The sequence below is a fragment of the Balearica regulorum genome, chromosome 5 (assembly GCF_011004875.1).
Source record: "Balearica regulorum gibbericeps isolate bBalReg1 chromosome 5, bBalReg1.pri, whole genome shotgun sequence".
NCBI lineage: Eukaryota > Metazoa > Chordata > Aves > Gruiformes > Gruidae > Balearica > Balearica regulorum.
Window position 1 is genome coordinate 41127954 of NC_046188.1, and position 17196 is coordinate 41145149.

The 17196-nt window shown below is 43.8% G+C and overlaps 1 protein-coding gene across 1 annotated transcript in view; it reads right to left on the reverse strand.

The window, feature by feature from the left end:
* CAPN3 (calpain 3) overlaps positions 1–16945 on the reverse strand; it is a 29625-nt gene extending 12680 nt beyond the window's left edge. Inside the window, exons 1-11 of the mRNA XM_075754410.1 lie at positions 16515–16945; positions 9538–9607; positions 7876–7994; positions 7119–7252; positions 6503–6671; positions 5701–5841; positions 3105–3188; positions 2619–2704; positions 1815–1892; positions 1193–1353; positions 496–665 (exon numbers count right to left, since the gene is read on the reverse strand). Of these exons, the coding sequence (XP_075610525.1) occupies positions 496–665; positions 1193–1353; positions 1815–1892; positions 2619–2704; positions 3105–3188; positions 5701–5841; positions 6503–6671; positions 7119–7252; positions 7876–7994; positions 9538–9607; positions 16515–16808 (1506 nt within the window). The 5' untranslated portion in view covers positions 16809–16945. The remainder of the gene's footprint in view (positions 1–495; positions 666–1192; positions 1354–1814; positions 1893–2618; positions 2705–3104; positions 3189–5700; positions 5842–6502; positions 6672–7118; positions 7253–7875; positions 7995–9537; positions 9608–16514) is intronic.
* Between the last annotated feature and the right edge of the window lie 251 nt (positions 16946–17196).

Consider the following 17196-nt stretch of genomic DNA (forward strand, 5'->3'; position numbering starts at 1 on the left):
TTCTTCCTTTCCAATTTTCTTGGGATCTGCATGAGATCCACTAAGATCTGAACTACATATGTTTGTGTAAGGGACTGAGTAAATATTGACTTCTTTGTGAAGTCGATAACAGGGACAGAGGTTCATCGCTACCTATGCATCTTGGATGTCTGTTTCCTTATTTACGCTATTCTGTTAATGAAATGTTTAGTTTCAGCAAGGATGAAAGGGCAATTGAAGAATATATGGAAAAGAATGTTACAATCTGGCATTAAGACACCATAAAAGCTTAAAAAGTATGTTACTTGTGGATGAGGTAAACCCTGAGGTTACTATGGGCTGAATGGTTACAAAACCTTGAATTTCCTTCCTCTCTTCCAGGTTTCCCCTGAGTTCTTTGCAAAGTAAAAATTGCAATTTGTGTAGTCAGGCTGAATGATTCAGTGACTCTCCTGGTAAACACGTACTGTCAGGATTTGCAACCATGGTGCTAAGAACGAAGCTTAGAGCTGGTACCTCATAGATGGCAAAGCCAATGGTGTACAGGTTGGCTCCCAGCTTGCGTTCTTTCCTCCTATTTTTCTGCATCAATGCGACGAGAAAGCTGCAAATAACCTCTTCATCCTCAGGGTCATCATCTTCCTCCAGGAGCTTCAAGCGATACTGGGGATTGGTCCAAAACGTATCTGTGAAACCCCACCAATAAGCCAAAGCAAACATGTAAAGCTTCAGTTTTCTAATGATATTAGTGATCAAAGAGAGTTTTTTAGTTCCCTGCCTGTGACTCCTGAGGAAAAGGTTAAAATTTGGCTAATACGTGTATATTTTTTTATGTGTTATGGGTTTTACATAGTTCTAACAAAACTGCACAGCAAAGGAAGATATAAAACGAAGAATTGGCCTCTGATAAAATTCCCAAGTACCTAAAACTATCAGAAGGTGGATTTCTCAAGTGAGATCTAACTGTTGGAGTGAAGTTGATTTCTCTTATCTTACTTTGGGTACGGTGAAATATTTGAACGATGATTTATCTTTGCCACACCTGCCTTTTGGGCTGTAGATTTCCAGCTACAAAATCGCGCACCTCATCCACTGACGAAGCAAGGCTTTTCCTATGGCCGAGCACTGATCAGGCTGTGGTATGACTTAACCTGTAGGATCTAATACAGTCCTCATCAAACAGGCCTTATCACTTTTAAGACCCGTTGCTCACCTGGATAATTGCGGCAACCTCCAGCTGAGCAGCCTCTCACCCAGCGCCCTTCGTTGACTGACACAGTCCAGGTCTGGAGTTTGTCGGCTTCCAGAGTATCAGGTGTGAGGTTACAGATCTCAAGTTTTGTGAAGTGCCTCATGAAATCTTCAAATGATATCCTGCAGGAATTGAGGGGAAACTGAACCCAGATGGATTTATGTGGTGGGCGGTTGTCTGAAAGATCCTGGTGAGGTGGAGGAGGGTGACGCATGTCACTGCCACTATTAGGGCAAGTTGGCAGTGGGAGTGCCATGATTTCCTAATGCCTTTGGCCTGCTGGTTGGTCAATTAACACAGGTGCAGCTCCAACCCGGGGGACGCTGGGCTGAGAGGAGGGTGCATAGGAAGGGTAATGGAGAGCTTGTGGAAGTGTGGCATAATTAGAAGGACTGTGCTCGTGGCACTCAACAAACCCTGGTGGGAGAATGAGGGGATCACAGAGCAGGGCACATGGGGAATATGAAGGCGAACAGGGATTACTGCAATGGTTTTTAGCAGATTTAAGTAGTGCAGTGTGATTAATTTTTGCTATAGTTGCATATGTCCTAGAGAAACACAGGTTCTTGACTGATATTCTCACCAGAACTCTCCATCCTCCACAATCTTGTGCTGCAGGCGGATTTTCTCTTCTTCGTTAATGAAGTTCCATTCTTCTGACCTTCAAAAGAGTACATAAGTTAGATTACAATTTGCAATACAGTTTTCATTAAAATTACTACTCTTACTGTAAGCCTCATAGAATGGAAAGAGTCATCTTGATACATCCATATAATTTTTCCTTTGTGAGCCTTGCAACCATTTGTTCTCAATGCTACCTTCTTCTTCACACGCCCAAATAAAGAAGCAATTGCCCTACTCCTCTCTGCCTTCCCTTCAGGATTCCTCTTAGCAGCTCTCAAAAAATCTGCTGAACTGTGTTCATTTTATTTAGCTTGAAGACAAAAGTGATTGCAGATTCTCATTGCTGGAGTAGCTATTGAAATTCCTTTTAGGAAAACTGAATGAGAAGCTCTATCCAAACTTGCTCATGTACTGACTTCCTGCTTCATCTAGTTCTTCCGTAACTTAAAAGATTTTTCCACTGTCACATCTTGTTTTGAAAGTGGACATTGCTGAACTTGCTAGACAGTAAAATCAGATTGGCTAGGCTCTCTCTTCATTTCCATTGATTAAAGCCCCTCAACATCTTTTTTAGGTACCCTTTTCTTTTTATAGCTTCAGCTAAGCGCTCAACTATGATCAACTTCAAAGTGTGTGTGTCAAAATGACAGCAAAGACAATTCAGATACCTCATCATTAAATGTTAGGGTCATGCACAAGCTGCATAAGGGCAAATAAAGCTGCAATTTCTTTTTTCAAATCAGGTGAAGCTCTGTTTACTTACTTGTCACTCCAAGGTCCATTCCATTCCACCTGCCCCCAGGGGTTTCTCAGCCTTACCAGACGTATTTTTTCCCCTTTATATGTTGTCTAATTGAAAAAGAATGCAACAAGAACAGACTGAGAGTGGGTTCAAAAGGACACGTTCTGCCTGTCAAAGCACTGATGCCAGCTCCTCCAGTGATGGTGCTTTCCTGGGCCATGGCCCAGCCTGACCTGCTTGGAGTGAGTGTGGGAAGGCTGCAATACCAGGATGTGGCTGGCTGTGGCCACCTTTGTCCAAACAGATCATGGTGGCATATCCATTTCCCCAGAAAGCCAGAACGTGGACAAGTTTATTTCTACACAAGGCTTTCATTTATTTAAATATAAATTTTGTTTCCGTAGCTCATAATTCATTTTTCTTCCTCCCCCCCGCCCCATAGTTTGGCTGACATGCATGGTTCTAAGCCAGTATAGACCATAGCTGGAGTAAAGGGCCTGTACGTACCTCTTCCACAGCCGTGACAGAGTAAGCATGACCTTTGACAAGCCCGCAAGACATCCGGGTTTCATACTGCATTGGCATTATGGTCTGTTAGACACAAGATAAAAACATGTAAGAGTCATGCAAAATTCAATCAACTGCTCTAAGGCAGGTATTGCCACCCAGGGCTTTTGGAGAGAGGAGGACACCGTTCAGGTGACAGCGGTTTTTGTCTTGTTCTCTTCTTTGCGTTTGTCAAGGTGGCCAAGCTTAGTGCCCGCAGAATTAATGTTGTTGGTTAGAAAGGAGTGAAGCGTGAACTAAAAAAGCAAGAAAGTTAATAATATCAATTGGAAAGGACATTTTGTGATTTACTTATTCCCTTTGTGCAGGTTACTGCTTTTTGTACTCGGAACATGCTAGTACATAGCATGCTTAATCAAAACAATTAGATTTTCTATTAGTAGAACTATTTGGCCCTTTCTGGGATAGTATGTTCTTGTACGGCTCAGTAAGGGTATTACATATTAACTGGAAACAGAGCAGATCAACACCTAGAAGAATGCTTTCATCTTTACACATGGCTGCAATCTTATCACAATGACATTAAAACATCCTATTTAATACACTGTTCCTACTAACTTACATTATTTTTTAAAAAAATTAATTTCCAGTGGAGATGTACTTTTTATTCCATAATTGTTAAAATCCTCATGATTGAAACTTTTTCCAACAGACATTCAGAAAGAGCATAGCTTGCTTCAGCAATGTGTTGCTTGCTGTCTTGGTAATCAACTGTTAGTGTGTCTGATAGATGATTTTTTTTTTAATTTTTTTTTTTTTAATTTGCAAATCTCAGCATGCTGTTTATCTGGGAGATAAAGAATTGAGAGGAAGATGGCAAGTGCACACAGTCCACTGTGTTTATAGGAGAGATCACTGAGAACGATGGGAAGGGAAGGCTCCGCTATGCGCACGTGGTCCATGTGCGAAACTTTCCCTCCTCCGTTATGTCTGTCACTGAGACTTGACTGCAAGGCCGTGCCAGTAACTCTGCCATCCCTTCTTGACACATCTGATGGCATGAGAAAGGCAGGGCTGGAAATGGAGAATTAGTAAGGTCACACAGACACGTTCTCAGTTTGCACAGGGAGGATCTCATCCAAGTATTTCCTGGCTGTCGCAATTATTTCCCTTCTGCTCCTGTTTGTGGTTGTTTGGGGTTTTTTGTTTTCCCGCCTGTTTCCATACTTTTTATGCCTATAACCTCATATCCATTTCCTTTTTTCTTCATTTCTGCTCATGTTGTTGCTATCATTACCTTTCAGAATCCCTTTCTCTCTTTTCTGTTCAAGAATATTAACATCTGCTGGTGCCCTGGGCCCCTTCTCTAAAGTGCTTCTGAAGTCTATCTGCCTCTTTCCATCAAAAATCATGATTTTTTTATTTTTTTTTCCTCTGGTGACGGCTCAGGAGCATGTAATAACCAGCAGCAAAACAGCTGCCAGGGCAGCAACTATAGAGTTTTCCAAGTTTTGTTGAGTAGAGAGTCACTGGGGGGGAAATTCCCCCCAAAACATGGGTGATTTGGGCAGCCGTGCTTGCAAAACAAGACAGTCATACTGGGCTTTCCCGAAGAATTACATCGTTTCAGCCTTTTAGGAAGACTAAATATGGGTGTCAAAAGAGGAAAAATTATCTGTTTCTGCTGCAAATGCAGCAGATGGTTTGCGCAACAAAAAGTTTTAGATGATGTAATTGGGGTGGGTGTTGGGTTTTTTCCTCTCCGTAAAGTGAGAGATGTAGTTTCATTGTCATGGAAATGCAGCTCCCTAAAGGGCAAGGTATGACAGCTGCATGACAAAGGCGTCCCTCTACCGATTTGGAAGCTTTTAAGTTTCCTAACATGGGATTTTCTTTTAATGGTTTTAACATCCCTCTCTCTGTTTTGCTGGAGTTACCTTGTATTTTATCACACATATAAGACGACACGTTTTTTATTTTCCTTGTTGTGCATTTTAAACGAGGGTCTTAAAGGCAGTAATCTCAAAGGAGCATCCTGAGACCAGACTCCCCTCTGTTGGTGGGCAGAGGTCCATAGCACTCTGTCTCAAAATAAGTTCACCAAGAGCTTTTATGCCTGGAGTGAGAACCATGCAGAGCTTGCTTTTTCTTTCTTTCACACCTCCTCCACACTCGGGAATCTTATTCCATTCTAGTATTTTAATATTCTTGCTCTCTCCATCCTTTGCAAGTGAGGGACTTTATAAAAATCCACAAATCATGTCCAGTCCCATGTGTGACTTTGACATATTTGGTGTGATTTTTGCTCTCCGTTTCTACTGTACAAATAAGCTCTGGAAATTATAAGCCTTTGCCACAAGCCAACAGCCCTTTGCCTCAGTATCAGCAAAGCTCTCCAGTATCAGTCACTGTGTTTGAAAGGACTGTAATCCTTTAACGCGTATGTCAAATAGCATCCATAAGAACAGGTCTTTAGTGTTGGGATAACTCAGTGAAGCCAAATAAGGATTTAAAAGCATAGATGATATGTTTCTCTAGCTGTTCTGCCTGTAAATAAAAGCCCTGTGAAGTCAACCACTTCTGGAAACGTACGAACCCAGGCCGGCCTTTCGTCTGTCCCCTGGTAGTCCACAGTGGAGTGAGTCATCTGCGCGTTTTCTAGATTCTTCACCATTCGAGCAATCAGTTCCCCAATGTCGCTCCGAGGAGCCGATCCGTAGGAAAAGCCTAGGTTATCCTGGTACAGAGAATGGGAGAAAAGTATCGTCCAGAAAGACGAGGCAGGGAGAGAGAAATGACACAAGAAAGGTGAGCGGTAAAAGATAGACTAGATAACTTCTCTGTCATTACTGCTAGATGGTCCATACTTATCTACAGTGGTTGATAGCACTGGTTGTTGTTCTGCCTTCACTGCAATTTCATACTCCATAATGGTTACTGAAGCTAGTTTTGGTGGTTTTTTTGTACTTTCACTTTTAAATCAACCACAGTAAATGGAGACAATATAAGACTATGTTGGCAATTGAAGGGTTGATTTCCCAAGCATTTGCACATGTAGCATCTTTGACATGAAGATTTGTGTCTGTCTTAATAGAGTTGCAGCACACTGCTACTAACCTCATTTTATTGGGTAAGGGCACTGAGGGGGGGGGGGGTGCTAGTTTTGCTGATGTCCCCGCTTCTTCCCACCTCTGTGTTCTCTTTGTTTCCCTTTTGGTAATTGCTGTTTGCTAATGGGTGGTGTCTAGTGGAGATTACTCCATCACTTCGAAATGGATATTTGCTATGTGGACTAAACCAAGGAGTTCCAAAATGTGGCATATATGTGATTACAGATGGAGAGGTCCCTCTCCTCTGCTGTTTCTTATGGCTCATGTTCAAAGTTTGCATGGACTCACATCAATGGAGCTGGCCATGAGGGATCCTCTATCAATGGCATGTTTCATGATTTTATAGATATCTTTAGGGGCATCCTTTATCTCATAGAACTCTGTGACTCCTCCGGTGAAGTCCTCCATGGCTTCAGTGGTGTTGCCTCCTTTCAAAGCTTCGTATGATCCATGGAGTCTTGGAAAGAGAAAAGAAAAATAAGATTCTCTTTTACACTGATAAAGATACCTACCTATATATTTTTTTATACATAATATATTTTTGTCATGTGTGTGTGTAAATTAAGATATGTAAACACATATACTAAAAAAAAAAAATCCCCCAAACCATCTGTTTTGTAACCCTCTAGTTAAAAGTTTTAAAACATGCCACCTGCACAAATCAGGGGAAAAAAAAAATTATGTTGAGAATCAAATGTAGACATGTGAATGAGTAGCAAAACCTCCTAGAAAATATGTTTTACCCCATCCCCAATTCTGAGACATGAGCATTTATGGGAAAAGGCACTGGTATGTTCAGAGCCTCTCTACGTGCTCATTATAGGTCCTGTATGCGGTGGTTTAACCACCTCTCCCAGCCCAAGCCCCAGCGGGGAGCCCGGCACAGTCCAGCGGGTCGTTTTACTTTGCATAGGCCTTTTCCAGGAGGGCACTCCAGAACTCATTGCGCTGGGAGGACTTGGTAAAGACCAGCTGGTTGTTGTACGTCGGTAAGCAGTCATCAATGACGACGTCCACCCAGTCTCCGTAGCGCCAGAACTGGATAAAGGCAAACAGGAAAAAAACCTCCGAGTTGACTTGATGCAGGGAGAGGGAGAAATGAGAAGAGAGAGGAGAAATGTGGAAATTAACTGCTTCGAAATGTGGCAAAAAGCGATGGCCGTTGGGAGGGAGGCAGCCAGACTGAATTCCCCTGAGCAACGCGTGCGGGACAGTGAGAGGTCCCTTAGGAGACCCAAGGGAAATATGGAAAGCAGTCAATCTTTTCTGAATAAGCGGTTCTTCAATAACTCGTTTTTGACAGACCAGCTGCTTGTGGGCCTAAAAATAGATGCTCTTGCCAACTACCAGCGCGCCTGTGCTGGCCGTAGCACTGCATCTGAGCAGCAAGGCAGGACTGGGCACCTGTTGCTATCCCTTACACGCAGGACACAGCCATCTGCAAATGCTTCCTTGGTGGGTTAATGCTCCCTGATCGCCTGTATGGGCTGACCCTTCTGCGACTGCCCTGTTGGGTGAGACATTTCAATCCCTCTTCCTTCCCCGCTGTCGCTCGCGCTTCCATAGGGTGGAGAAGCGAGAGGGAAGAGCGTGCCCAAGAGCTGAGCTCTCTCTTGGGTAAATACAGTTACATCTGCTTCCTGCTAGATGAAGGGACTCACCTGGAAGTGAAAGATGCCAGCATAGTTTTGTATAAAGGACTGGTCATGAGGTATGACTCTACAGAGTAGTTTTTTATTCAGTGTCAGGCAAGCAATGGCAGCCAGGAACCAGCAGTCACCTGTAAACAAGCAGAAGCAGCAGACAAAATGAAGGAACAGAGCAACTAGAATCAAAGGGAAAACCTGAGAACTGCAAAGGAGCACGTTAATTCTCACTAGAGCATGCCATCGCCTTTCAGGAGAGGGCTCTTCTCCATGTGTTCTGGAGCCGATCATCGTTCTCTGGGGCCTCTTTCCTGCTTCATTGCTCTGATGTGTTTTCCTCTTTTTGAATCTGTCTCTGCACTGTTGTAAACACTGTCCCCTTTAGTGCTTTTCGGTTCCTCCTTCAGGCTCCCACACAAGTTTGCTGCCTCTGTGGGAGCTCTGGGAAAGCGACTTTCTCCCATAGTACTTTGTGTTCAGCAAAGGATGCCTCAACCCTTAATTAAAATCTCCTTGCTGCTACTGTAAAACAGGTTATAGGGTAAGCTTGCCTGAGCAGTGTGAACTAGTGGGGTGAGAGAATTATACGAGGCAGTGAAAACTAAACCTGATTGCAGGGAGTTCTAAAAGAAATTTATGAAACAGGTGGAGTGATAAAACATATAGAAATACATATATGTATTTATTTTGGAAAGCCAACTCTATACATTCTAGAGTTACCTATTTCCCCTTTGGAAAGATGTGGGGTCCACTGTGAACAGGAGTTTTCTAAACTGTCCAGTGTTCAGCAGAAGTCAAAAAGGTAGACAATGTTTTGTGTAGTTGGGGAAGGAATGGAAGACAAAAGAGAGAACATACTATGCACATAAATTCATTTGTGTCTGCACCTTGGCAACTGTGAAATTCTGGTCACCTCAAAAAGAAAGGCAGTCTTAAATAAATTAAAAAACCAAAAAAAAGTACTGAGAAAGTGATGAGGACAGTCACAAGCACCGAACAACACTTAAATGAAAAGATTAACACAGGTTAGGATGGATTAGCTTAGGAAAAAGATCCCAGGAGAAGTTATAAAACCATGAAAGACATGGGAAAGATGGGTGGGGAGTGACTTTACAAAGCAGTGCAGGTGAGTGCTGCGTGGACGACTGTTGCAGAGGCATCACTTGTACCGAAGTAGCAGCTCTATATATCAAAGTATCTTTGAGCATCTGAGCTAAAGGTCTTCAATATTGGGCTTGTCCTTGAGTACAAGGCACACTTAGCTGGAGGCCTTCAGAATCTCCTGTATGGAATTAACAGGACTAAATACCTGAAAAAGTACAACAGTAGCTGATTAGATTTTTCTCTCAGTCAAATAAGTCCTTTTCTTTATCTCTTATTCTCATCTTAACTAATTTTGTCCCTCCTCAAAGCCCGAAAGAAAGGCCAAATGGTGCTTTGTAACACACTCATGATATTAGTTCATGAAAAGCAAAACACCCTGCAAAGCATCTTTCGCTTAAAGATCTTCCCTAGATTGCTACTAAGCAGGTATCAATGATTTACTATAGAGAGAAGGAATGAGTAGGTGTGTACTGGTATACTGAGACAGAGGATTTCAAATATCACCTTGGAAGCAAAAGCCAATTAAGTGATGCAGACTTTAAAAAGTGCAGAGTTGAAGTAAGAATTTCATACCTAATTCTCCTTGGCAGATATCTGTTCTGTTGGCTCCGCCGATAATAAACCGTGGATTCTCACAGATTTCCTGCAAAATACAAACGAATGAGCAGGAAAAGCATGCATTGTGATGCCTGTTTGCCACCGGTTTAGGACAATGTTTGTCCTGGTTTAGGACAATGTTTTCCCGTAGGATAGTTTGTGGATATCAAAATCTCTTGCAGAGTTTTCAGCTGCAGAGTTTCACTACGAAAGTGTTTTGGGATCTGGATGTTCCAGACTTCAGCCAGAGTTTTCTCCATGTATCTACGGGGTCTAATAGCTAGCCTGGGGGAATCCCTCTGTATGGGGTTCAAACACAATAAAATGAGAAGAATAGGGAAAAATATTTTTCTGCACAATGAAAAAAAACCCAAACACTGGAGGAGATAGGAGAGCAGGTAGGTTGAAAGAGCATCAAGGGACCAGATTAAATTCTTTTAAGATGACTTCAGGTTGAAGGTGTCCAATTTGCAGCAACTAATATGCTGAGGCACTAATAGCATTGAAGAATGCATTGCATCAGGAATGAACCCCAGTAATGCTCCTCCTTAAAATTTGCCTAGGATCAGATGTTTAATTCTCAGGAATAATCAGTTGCTGTTTAAGAGATTTTATTCTTTTCCTCATGCTGCAGTATTTCATTGCCAGTGCTGCATTCAGAAATGTATATGGCTATCATCTGTTTCTAAGGACAGGAAGCTCTTCTTTTGTCCCACACTTTGGACAATGTATTGGGTTTGTCAGTATTTATACTAGTACAGAATGGGCACAAGATGCTGTACAGGCATAAATAATTAAGGAACTGCTGTAGGGAGGGAAGGACTATGTACTATTACCAGCAAATGAGTTGAGGCTATTGCAGGGTTACACAGAACCTTTTCTATATGAGACAAAGAACCATGGGATATAGGAAAGCCAAGGGAAGAAGTAGGTACAACCTGTCCTACAGAGAAAGAAAGGTGCCTGCTTTATCTCATCTCTCATACTCAAATACATGGTAGGGGGAAGAAAAAGACGACACTTAACTTTTGGACACATCTCTCGTGAGGGTGAGGAAAGAAAGACATTGCGACTTGAGGACCACTTCCCTGAGCAGCTGCAAATGGTGAAGAAGACAACGTATAGGCCAAGAACCCAATCTGTTGGAAGATGGCAGGGCTGGAGTGGGAAGGAGAAAGCAGAAACAACTGACAATTTCTTGTGTGGCAGTACAGGCAGCTGACGCTATCTCTGTGGTCTAAAGCCTTTTTCCCTGTCATCAGGGTAGCCCTGGATTTTCCCAGACTCATGTTTCAGGTCTAGTAGTTTCGCTTGGCTTGAGCCCACTTTTTTGCCCCTTCACTGTAATCAGCAGAGTTGCTTTGATGTAAATATTTGGATTAGTCATATAGCCAGATAGAGACCAGCTTCCGGCTCCCCGCAGCAGTCACCTTATTCCCCTCGAGGGAGGGAACAGAGGGATTGTCCTGTTATTTTGGGCCTCGGTCAGCTGTCCTGGGGTCTAGTTCTGTCAAGGCAGCTGTTTGAGATGCTTTCATGCTTTTCTCCACCCACTTGCTTTGCTGAAAATGTTCTTCCTCATGTTGCTGTGGTGGTCTCCTTTAAACTAGCTGTGAGATGCCAGGTTTTCGGGTTGCATTTTTTAACCTCTATTACTGTGTTTTAGCTTGATCCTGCTCCTGTTGAAGTAACAAATTCTGAAATCCAGCATGGTGTGTTTTAGATGAAGGTAGTAAGATGGTGCCTAAGTGTTTCCAAATATTAAATGTACAATGATTGCTCCTCAGTGCAATATATTGCATCTTGGTCTCGTTTGCTTTGGAGGATGGTTGGTAAAGGAATGCAAAGGAGGGAATCGTACAGTTGTCACATGGACTGATTTAGCTATGACAGAAATGCTTTTCTTGCATTTCTTTACGGTAGCTAGGTGTGTTTAATACACTGTGTATATGCTTTTAATATTGTATTACTCTGTTCATCTCCAGCTGTGCTAGATGTGCTGAGTGCAGCCAAAGTTACAGGGAAAGGTTTCAAGGTCTTCCAAGGCTGATGAAAAGTACTCAGTCAGCAGAGCGAGATGACCTGGTGTTCAAGATGCAGGTGGCAGGTCTCTCCTTCCAGCCTTCCTGGCAGAACAAGGGATTGCTCTTCATCGCTGAGGTCAAGTTATCACAGAGAGTCCCAATAGGCTGCACTTCATTGATGCAACGATTCATCTAGAAAGAGTCTCCTCTGATCTGAGTGCCTCAGACTGCCTTGGTACTATCCAAAGGACTTCTGTGTTCACTGGCTTGATTCAGTCCAGACTGTAATTTCATTACAGAGTCAAAGTTACAGCAAGGGAGACAGAGAATCCTAGGAGAAACCCATTAGTCGTGCGTGCTGCTTTCTGGGCAGAGGGTACTTATGAGTCAGTTGGAAGGGAGCACTGGAAAATGCAAAGGCAGCGTGCAACTAAAAATGGCATTTGACCTTTGTTGTATTTTCATTAGCTTTTCTTCTGTGTCAGGAAAAATCCTCCAGTCAGCTTATACTGTTGCAGCAAAAGGCATTCGTGTCTTTAAAAACTGCTGTTAATAAACTATGGCATTCTGAGTAAATTCCCTAAACTGATCCTATCAGGTAGAGGAATAATCTTCTTTGGCCTGCCTGGGACAATTTGTAACCTCATGTGTCTTCCTTGGCCTCTTGTGGTTTAAACCATGCTATTAACTGGCTGTGCTGCAGACTTCAAGGTAGAGCTCGACATTGTCAGACACCAAGCTGGTTTGAGAGTTGGATTGCCCTCATCTGAAAGTCCGGTCGTGGTGACACTAAATGCCATCTTTGCTTTGTGGTACTGCCTGCAGAGGCACACATTTTGTGATCACTAAATTGAAACAGCTTCACACCTGTCCAGCAGATGATCTGACTGATTCATTTTCATTCTGAGCAAAATGCACTAGTCTGCTGACTTGATTTTATTTGTATTTGTTATGAAAAGAAAGTTCATCCTGCTGATTTTCTTGGCGGAGAGGATCACTATAGGGAAGTCACTGAATGTGGTGGTTAATGCTGCGACCTCCTGGCTGTGAGCAAGGAGAATGACAACGGTGCCTTTGAAAGCACAGTGTCGCAGCAGAGCCTTCCTGTTAATGCCCTAGTGTCATTAGATCCAAACAGGACTGCAGCAAGACCTCGTGATACTCTTCATTATGTTATAACACAGACTTTTTCTCAACTCTCAAAGATCAGTGACCTCGTCCCTGCTCTCAGCTGAGAGAAGCTCCAGCAGGCAGCATTGGTGGGGGAGGCTGAGGCCATTAAGAAAGCTGAGCGCAGCCTGTCACTGAGCTGGATGTAACCTGGTGCAGGTGAGAGCGGCTCTTTGGGCTTCTCTTACCTTCCATGGGTGAGTGAATGATTTAATATTATGCATTAACTGAGGGGGATTTTATTTTCCCTCTACGTGCCTAAACCATGCTCATGCACGCTCTGAACAGAAACACTGGATGGATCCTGCAGTCTTTGCTCAGGGAAACTTTCAGGGCTGTCACTTGGCTTTTGCCCGAAGGAGGTCCGCTCTGTGCATTCACGTCATGGCACTACGTGGGTAGAATTACAGGGGCCTTCTCGCTGTCCCCATGCCAAGGCTCACAGCTGCCCTGCGTGGCAGCTGTCCTTCTGACGGTAAGGCACAAGACCAGTCCTCGTGCCCTTGCTGCCCTCGCAGCAGCAGAGGCCAATCGTTTTGGGAGGTGGCGGAGGAGGACCTGACCTCCGGGTAGCACCGACTGCAAAGAGAAGAGCCTGTAGGGCCAGACGCATGAGAGCAAGGAGTAGCTCTGGGGCTGGGATGCCGGACATCTCTCACCACCTCAGCAATGAATTGCAGGAGCCTTGAGGAAGAGGTTGAGTCACAGCACGTCCATTGCCAGGGAAAGCAGAAAGACCGCAGGTCCCTGCAGCCCGCACGTGGGAGGGGGATTTGCCCATGCTGGGCTCAGTGGGCGCCTCAGCTCAGAGCCGGGGATCCATGTGGCTGACTTGCTGTGGGGTCCTCATAAATCCTAGGTGCAAAAGCAGACTCATAGCCTTTCCATACGTCAACACAGTATGCTCAGAGCTACAGCGAGTAAGCAATATTCAGCTGAGGAACGGCACCCTCACCAGCGCTTGGTTGTGGCGCTGGGACCTGGCAACCTCGTGCCCTTTAGATTGACTTTGTGATTCCTCAAATAATACTTGGAGATTCTGGAAAAGCTTGCACTCAACAGTCCCATGTGGATTCATGTCACCGTAAATAATGCACATTTAAGGCCAGCGTTAATCTTTCATGTATGTTACATTCTCATACATTGATCTCATGTGGTGATGGGGAGCTTGGATACAAATTGGTTAGCTGGCATGACTAAGGTGACTCAGAGAGCCAGAGGCAGTCAGGAGCAGGCTGCCTGTTTCCCAGCTCTCTGTTTTAAATGAGATCTTAGAGTACATTGATCACTTGCTTATTGGCTATTTCTGGGGGTGGCATATACAGTATGCTACAGAAATCAGGGAGAAGATCTGGAGTGAAGCCAGTATTAGGATATTCTCTTAGGACTTCTGAACTATCTGGTATTTTGTTTTCTTTTAGAATACATTATCAAATCTGATTCAATTCAAGTTTGACCTGAATTTCAAAGTGATTAAAAGTTACCACTTTATAAGACTGTAGTTTATAAGCTAATTGCTTTCTTTGCCAAAAAAATGCTATTGCAATTTAATAAGAACAGAAGTTGTCCGTATCTTTACAGACTACTACGAAAATGGCCTGTGCAGTTGAATCTTTACATTTGGTTCTTCAATGATTGCTTTAATCTCTTAGCAAAATACACTTTATTCCCAGTATTACTACTTCATATTCACTTGACTTGATGATGCTCTGTTACCGTGTCTATTTTGGCTACTCGTGTATATAAAATTATCAGACAAGTCCTCCTACCAGTGCTATATAACCTACAAAGTCCAGTGAAGGAGAAGTCCTGGGTCAATCTGAGACCAGCACCAATAACTACAGATCTTTTACATCAGCACCCAAGAGACGTCTCACTTTGCGGTTGTGGTATGGATGGCAAGGTAGGGGACACACTATAAAAGGAAAAAGCGTTATATGTGGGTCTCTCCTCTCTGGGGACCTGCTGGGTACAGCAGACACCTGAATTACAGGGTTTGTTTTAAAACAAACGCATTTGCAACAGAAGGCACAGGCGTGTCTACAAATCAGGCCTGGTGTGTCCCCTCTATCGGGGGATTGATCTCTATCGGGGTCGGGACCGACTGGATCCGTGATCCCACCGCGTGGCAGTACTCGGCAGGCGCAGATTGCAGCCCTCAGGATCTCCTGCCTCTGCTCTGCCTGCAGCTGACACCGAAGATATATCAGGCAACTGAACACTTGTGTCAAAAGAACACAGATAGCTTTGGGTTTGATGTTTAGGTTGCATTTTGAGTCTTACGCAGTTCCCAGCTTGTTGTTGCTATATGAATAATAAGTATAGAGCTTCCACGCTGATTTGTTAATGAGTGGCTTAAAGAAATACCTTTGGATAGAGACCCTGAAAAAACAATGGCTTGATCTGTGCATGCTCAGTTATATTAGACAAGTCTGAGGTTACATTGTGCTTTTTTTTCAACATTTTAATGCTTTCTGACGTGCACACTTGCAGTCTGTCTGCCCCAGTGTGCTGGCACTCATCCACTGTACCGCTGTATCGCTTCTCTCTCTGTAGAAACAGGGGAAGTCCCATCCCTTTAAGATGATTGACTTGTGGCTGCATTTAACTCATTTGTACACATTTCCAGGAGCTGATGCAGCTCTGGTGATGATGAAGGAATGACAGAGCACGTACACACAGGGCATGGCAGATAGGGGAGTCACATTGCCCACCCCATGCTGCTCACGCCGCTGTTGTGACAGCGGCACGTGGCCTTCCTCTACGGCCATCAGCAAGAGCTCCCGGTCTTTTGCTATTTAGTTACGTTCCTGTGGTTAGTTCTATCTATCCCCACTGACCTTGCCATTGCAGCACAGATTTGGGTGTTGGGGAAGTATGGCAAATCTAGAAGAGGTGGCCAAAAACTGCCAGCGAGGGAGCTGGGGAAGCTCCTGAGAACCACGTCCTCACTGCCAGACAGGGGATGGCAGGGGCGGAGCAGGCTGCCTTGCTGGAGGGGAGCAGCTGCCCCGCAGGAATGACAGCGAAAGAGGGTAACTCCTCCTGCAGTAGGACGGGGAATCAACTGGGAATTGAGGAGTTAGTCCTCTGCCAGAGAGACAGACTCAGGCTGGGAAGGAAGAGGAAGGCTGGGTGAGGAATGCCTACAAATAGGAAAACTAAATGGGATTAGTAGGCAGGAGTGGGTCCTCGTAGAAATCACAACACCCACCTTCATGGTAAGTGGGTAATATGTTAAACTACATTTGCGAGTTGGCTAAGCAATGTTGGGAACACACAACAGAACAAAAGCATGTTTCAGACCATAACCTGTCCTTTTGTTTTCACAGATGAGGAAACCAGCAGAATACTAAAGTAAAGCTGTAAGTGAAATAATGTAGTGTTTAAAAATTAAGCCTCAGAAAACCGAAGAACTTGTTGCAGAATGAGAAGATTTTTTTTCTTTGGTAGTTTCAGACAAGAAAATCCCTAGCAAATCATGCAAGAAAAAAATTAAGTTCCATTATTTCTTTTTCTACAGCTTTCATTCCATCTCTTTTTTGTTTCATTTTGGTTTATTGTATTTTAGTTATTATATACACACTCTCCAAGCTTCCACAGCCCCAGCTAGTTATCTTCCAGGAGAGCTCTAAAGAAATGGACTTCCAGCTTATTCCCCCCGCCTCCTCTGATACACACTTTCTGCAAAAATGTAAGTTCAGGGGGAATACATCAATTTACAGAAAGTAAAAGGCACTCAGCAAGCATGTTACTTACTCGTGGTCTTTTCCATTCGAACTTGATGGGGATTTTCTGGCTATAGAAGAGGGAGGACTCGTTCGGGGGGAAATCAGGATCTTCATAGAGAATGTTTTTCTCCAGGCACTTCTTGTGAAGCTCTTCATAGGTCTTCTCTTTTACTTTGATAATGGGCTGGTTGCGACTTATAATGGCAGAATAAATCCCCCCTGTGCCCCCACCCGCACCTTCAGTTGTAGTGCTAAGAGTAGCGCTGGGAACTGACCCAGCGCCTGTCTGCTGAGCCACCGCTGCATTTATGGCAGACGGCATGGGAATCGGGCTGAAAGCAAAGGCTGAAAGAAAGGAAGATCTTGCAAACTGGAAGGAAGTTTGAGAAAAGAGGAAGTTGCTGTGTAAACCGCTTTTTCTATCCGTTGAAAGTCTCCTAGTCAAATTTGGAAGCAACAAAATTCCATGTGGCTGACCATGTTGCGCATCCTCTCAAAGAGCAGTATTTTGTCATAAGAAATCAGAATTTATTCCCTGATGTGGAACAAGCTAATCTGTTGGCTAACTCTTGTGCCCGAGTTGTATCTACAGCATGCGTGTGTGCCTGCCCTGTGAGTATAAGCGTCCAGAAGGGACAAGCTTTAACCCATGAAATCTAAAAATAACTGCAGGCAAAGAGTGAGAGGGAAAGTGAGAAGGAGGGGGTTAG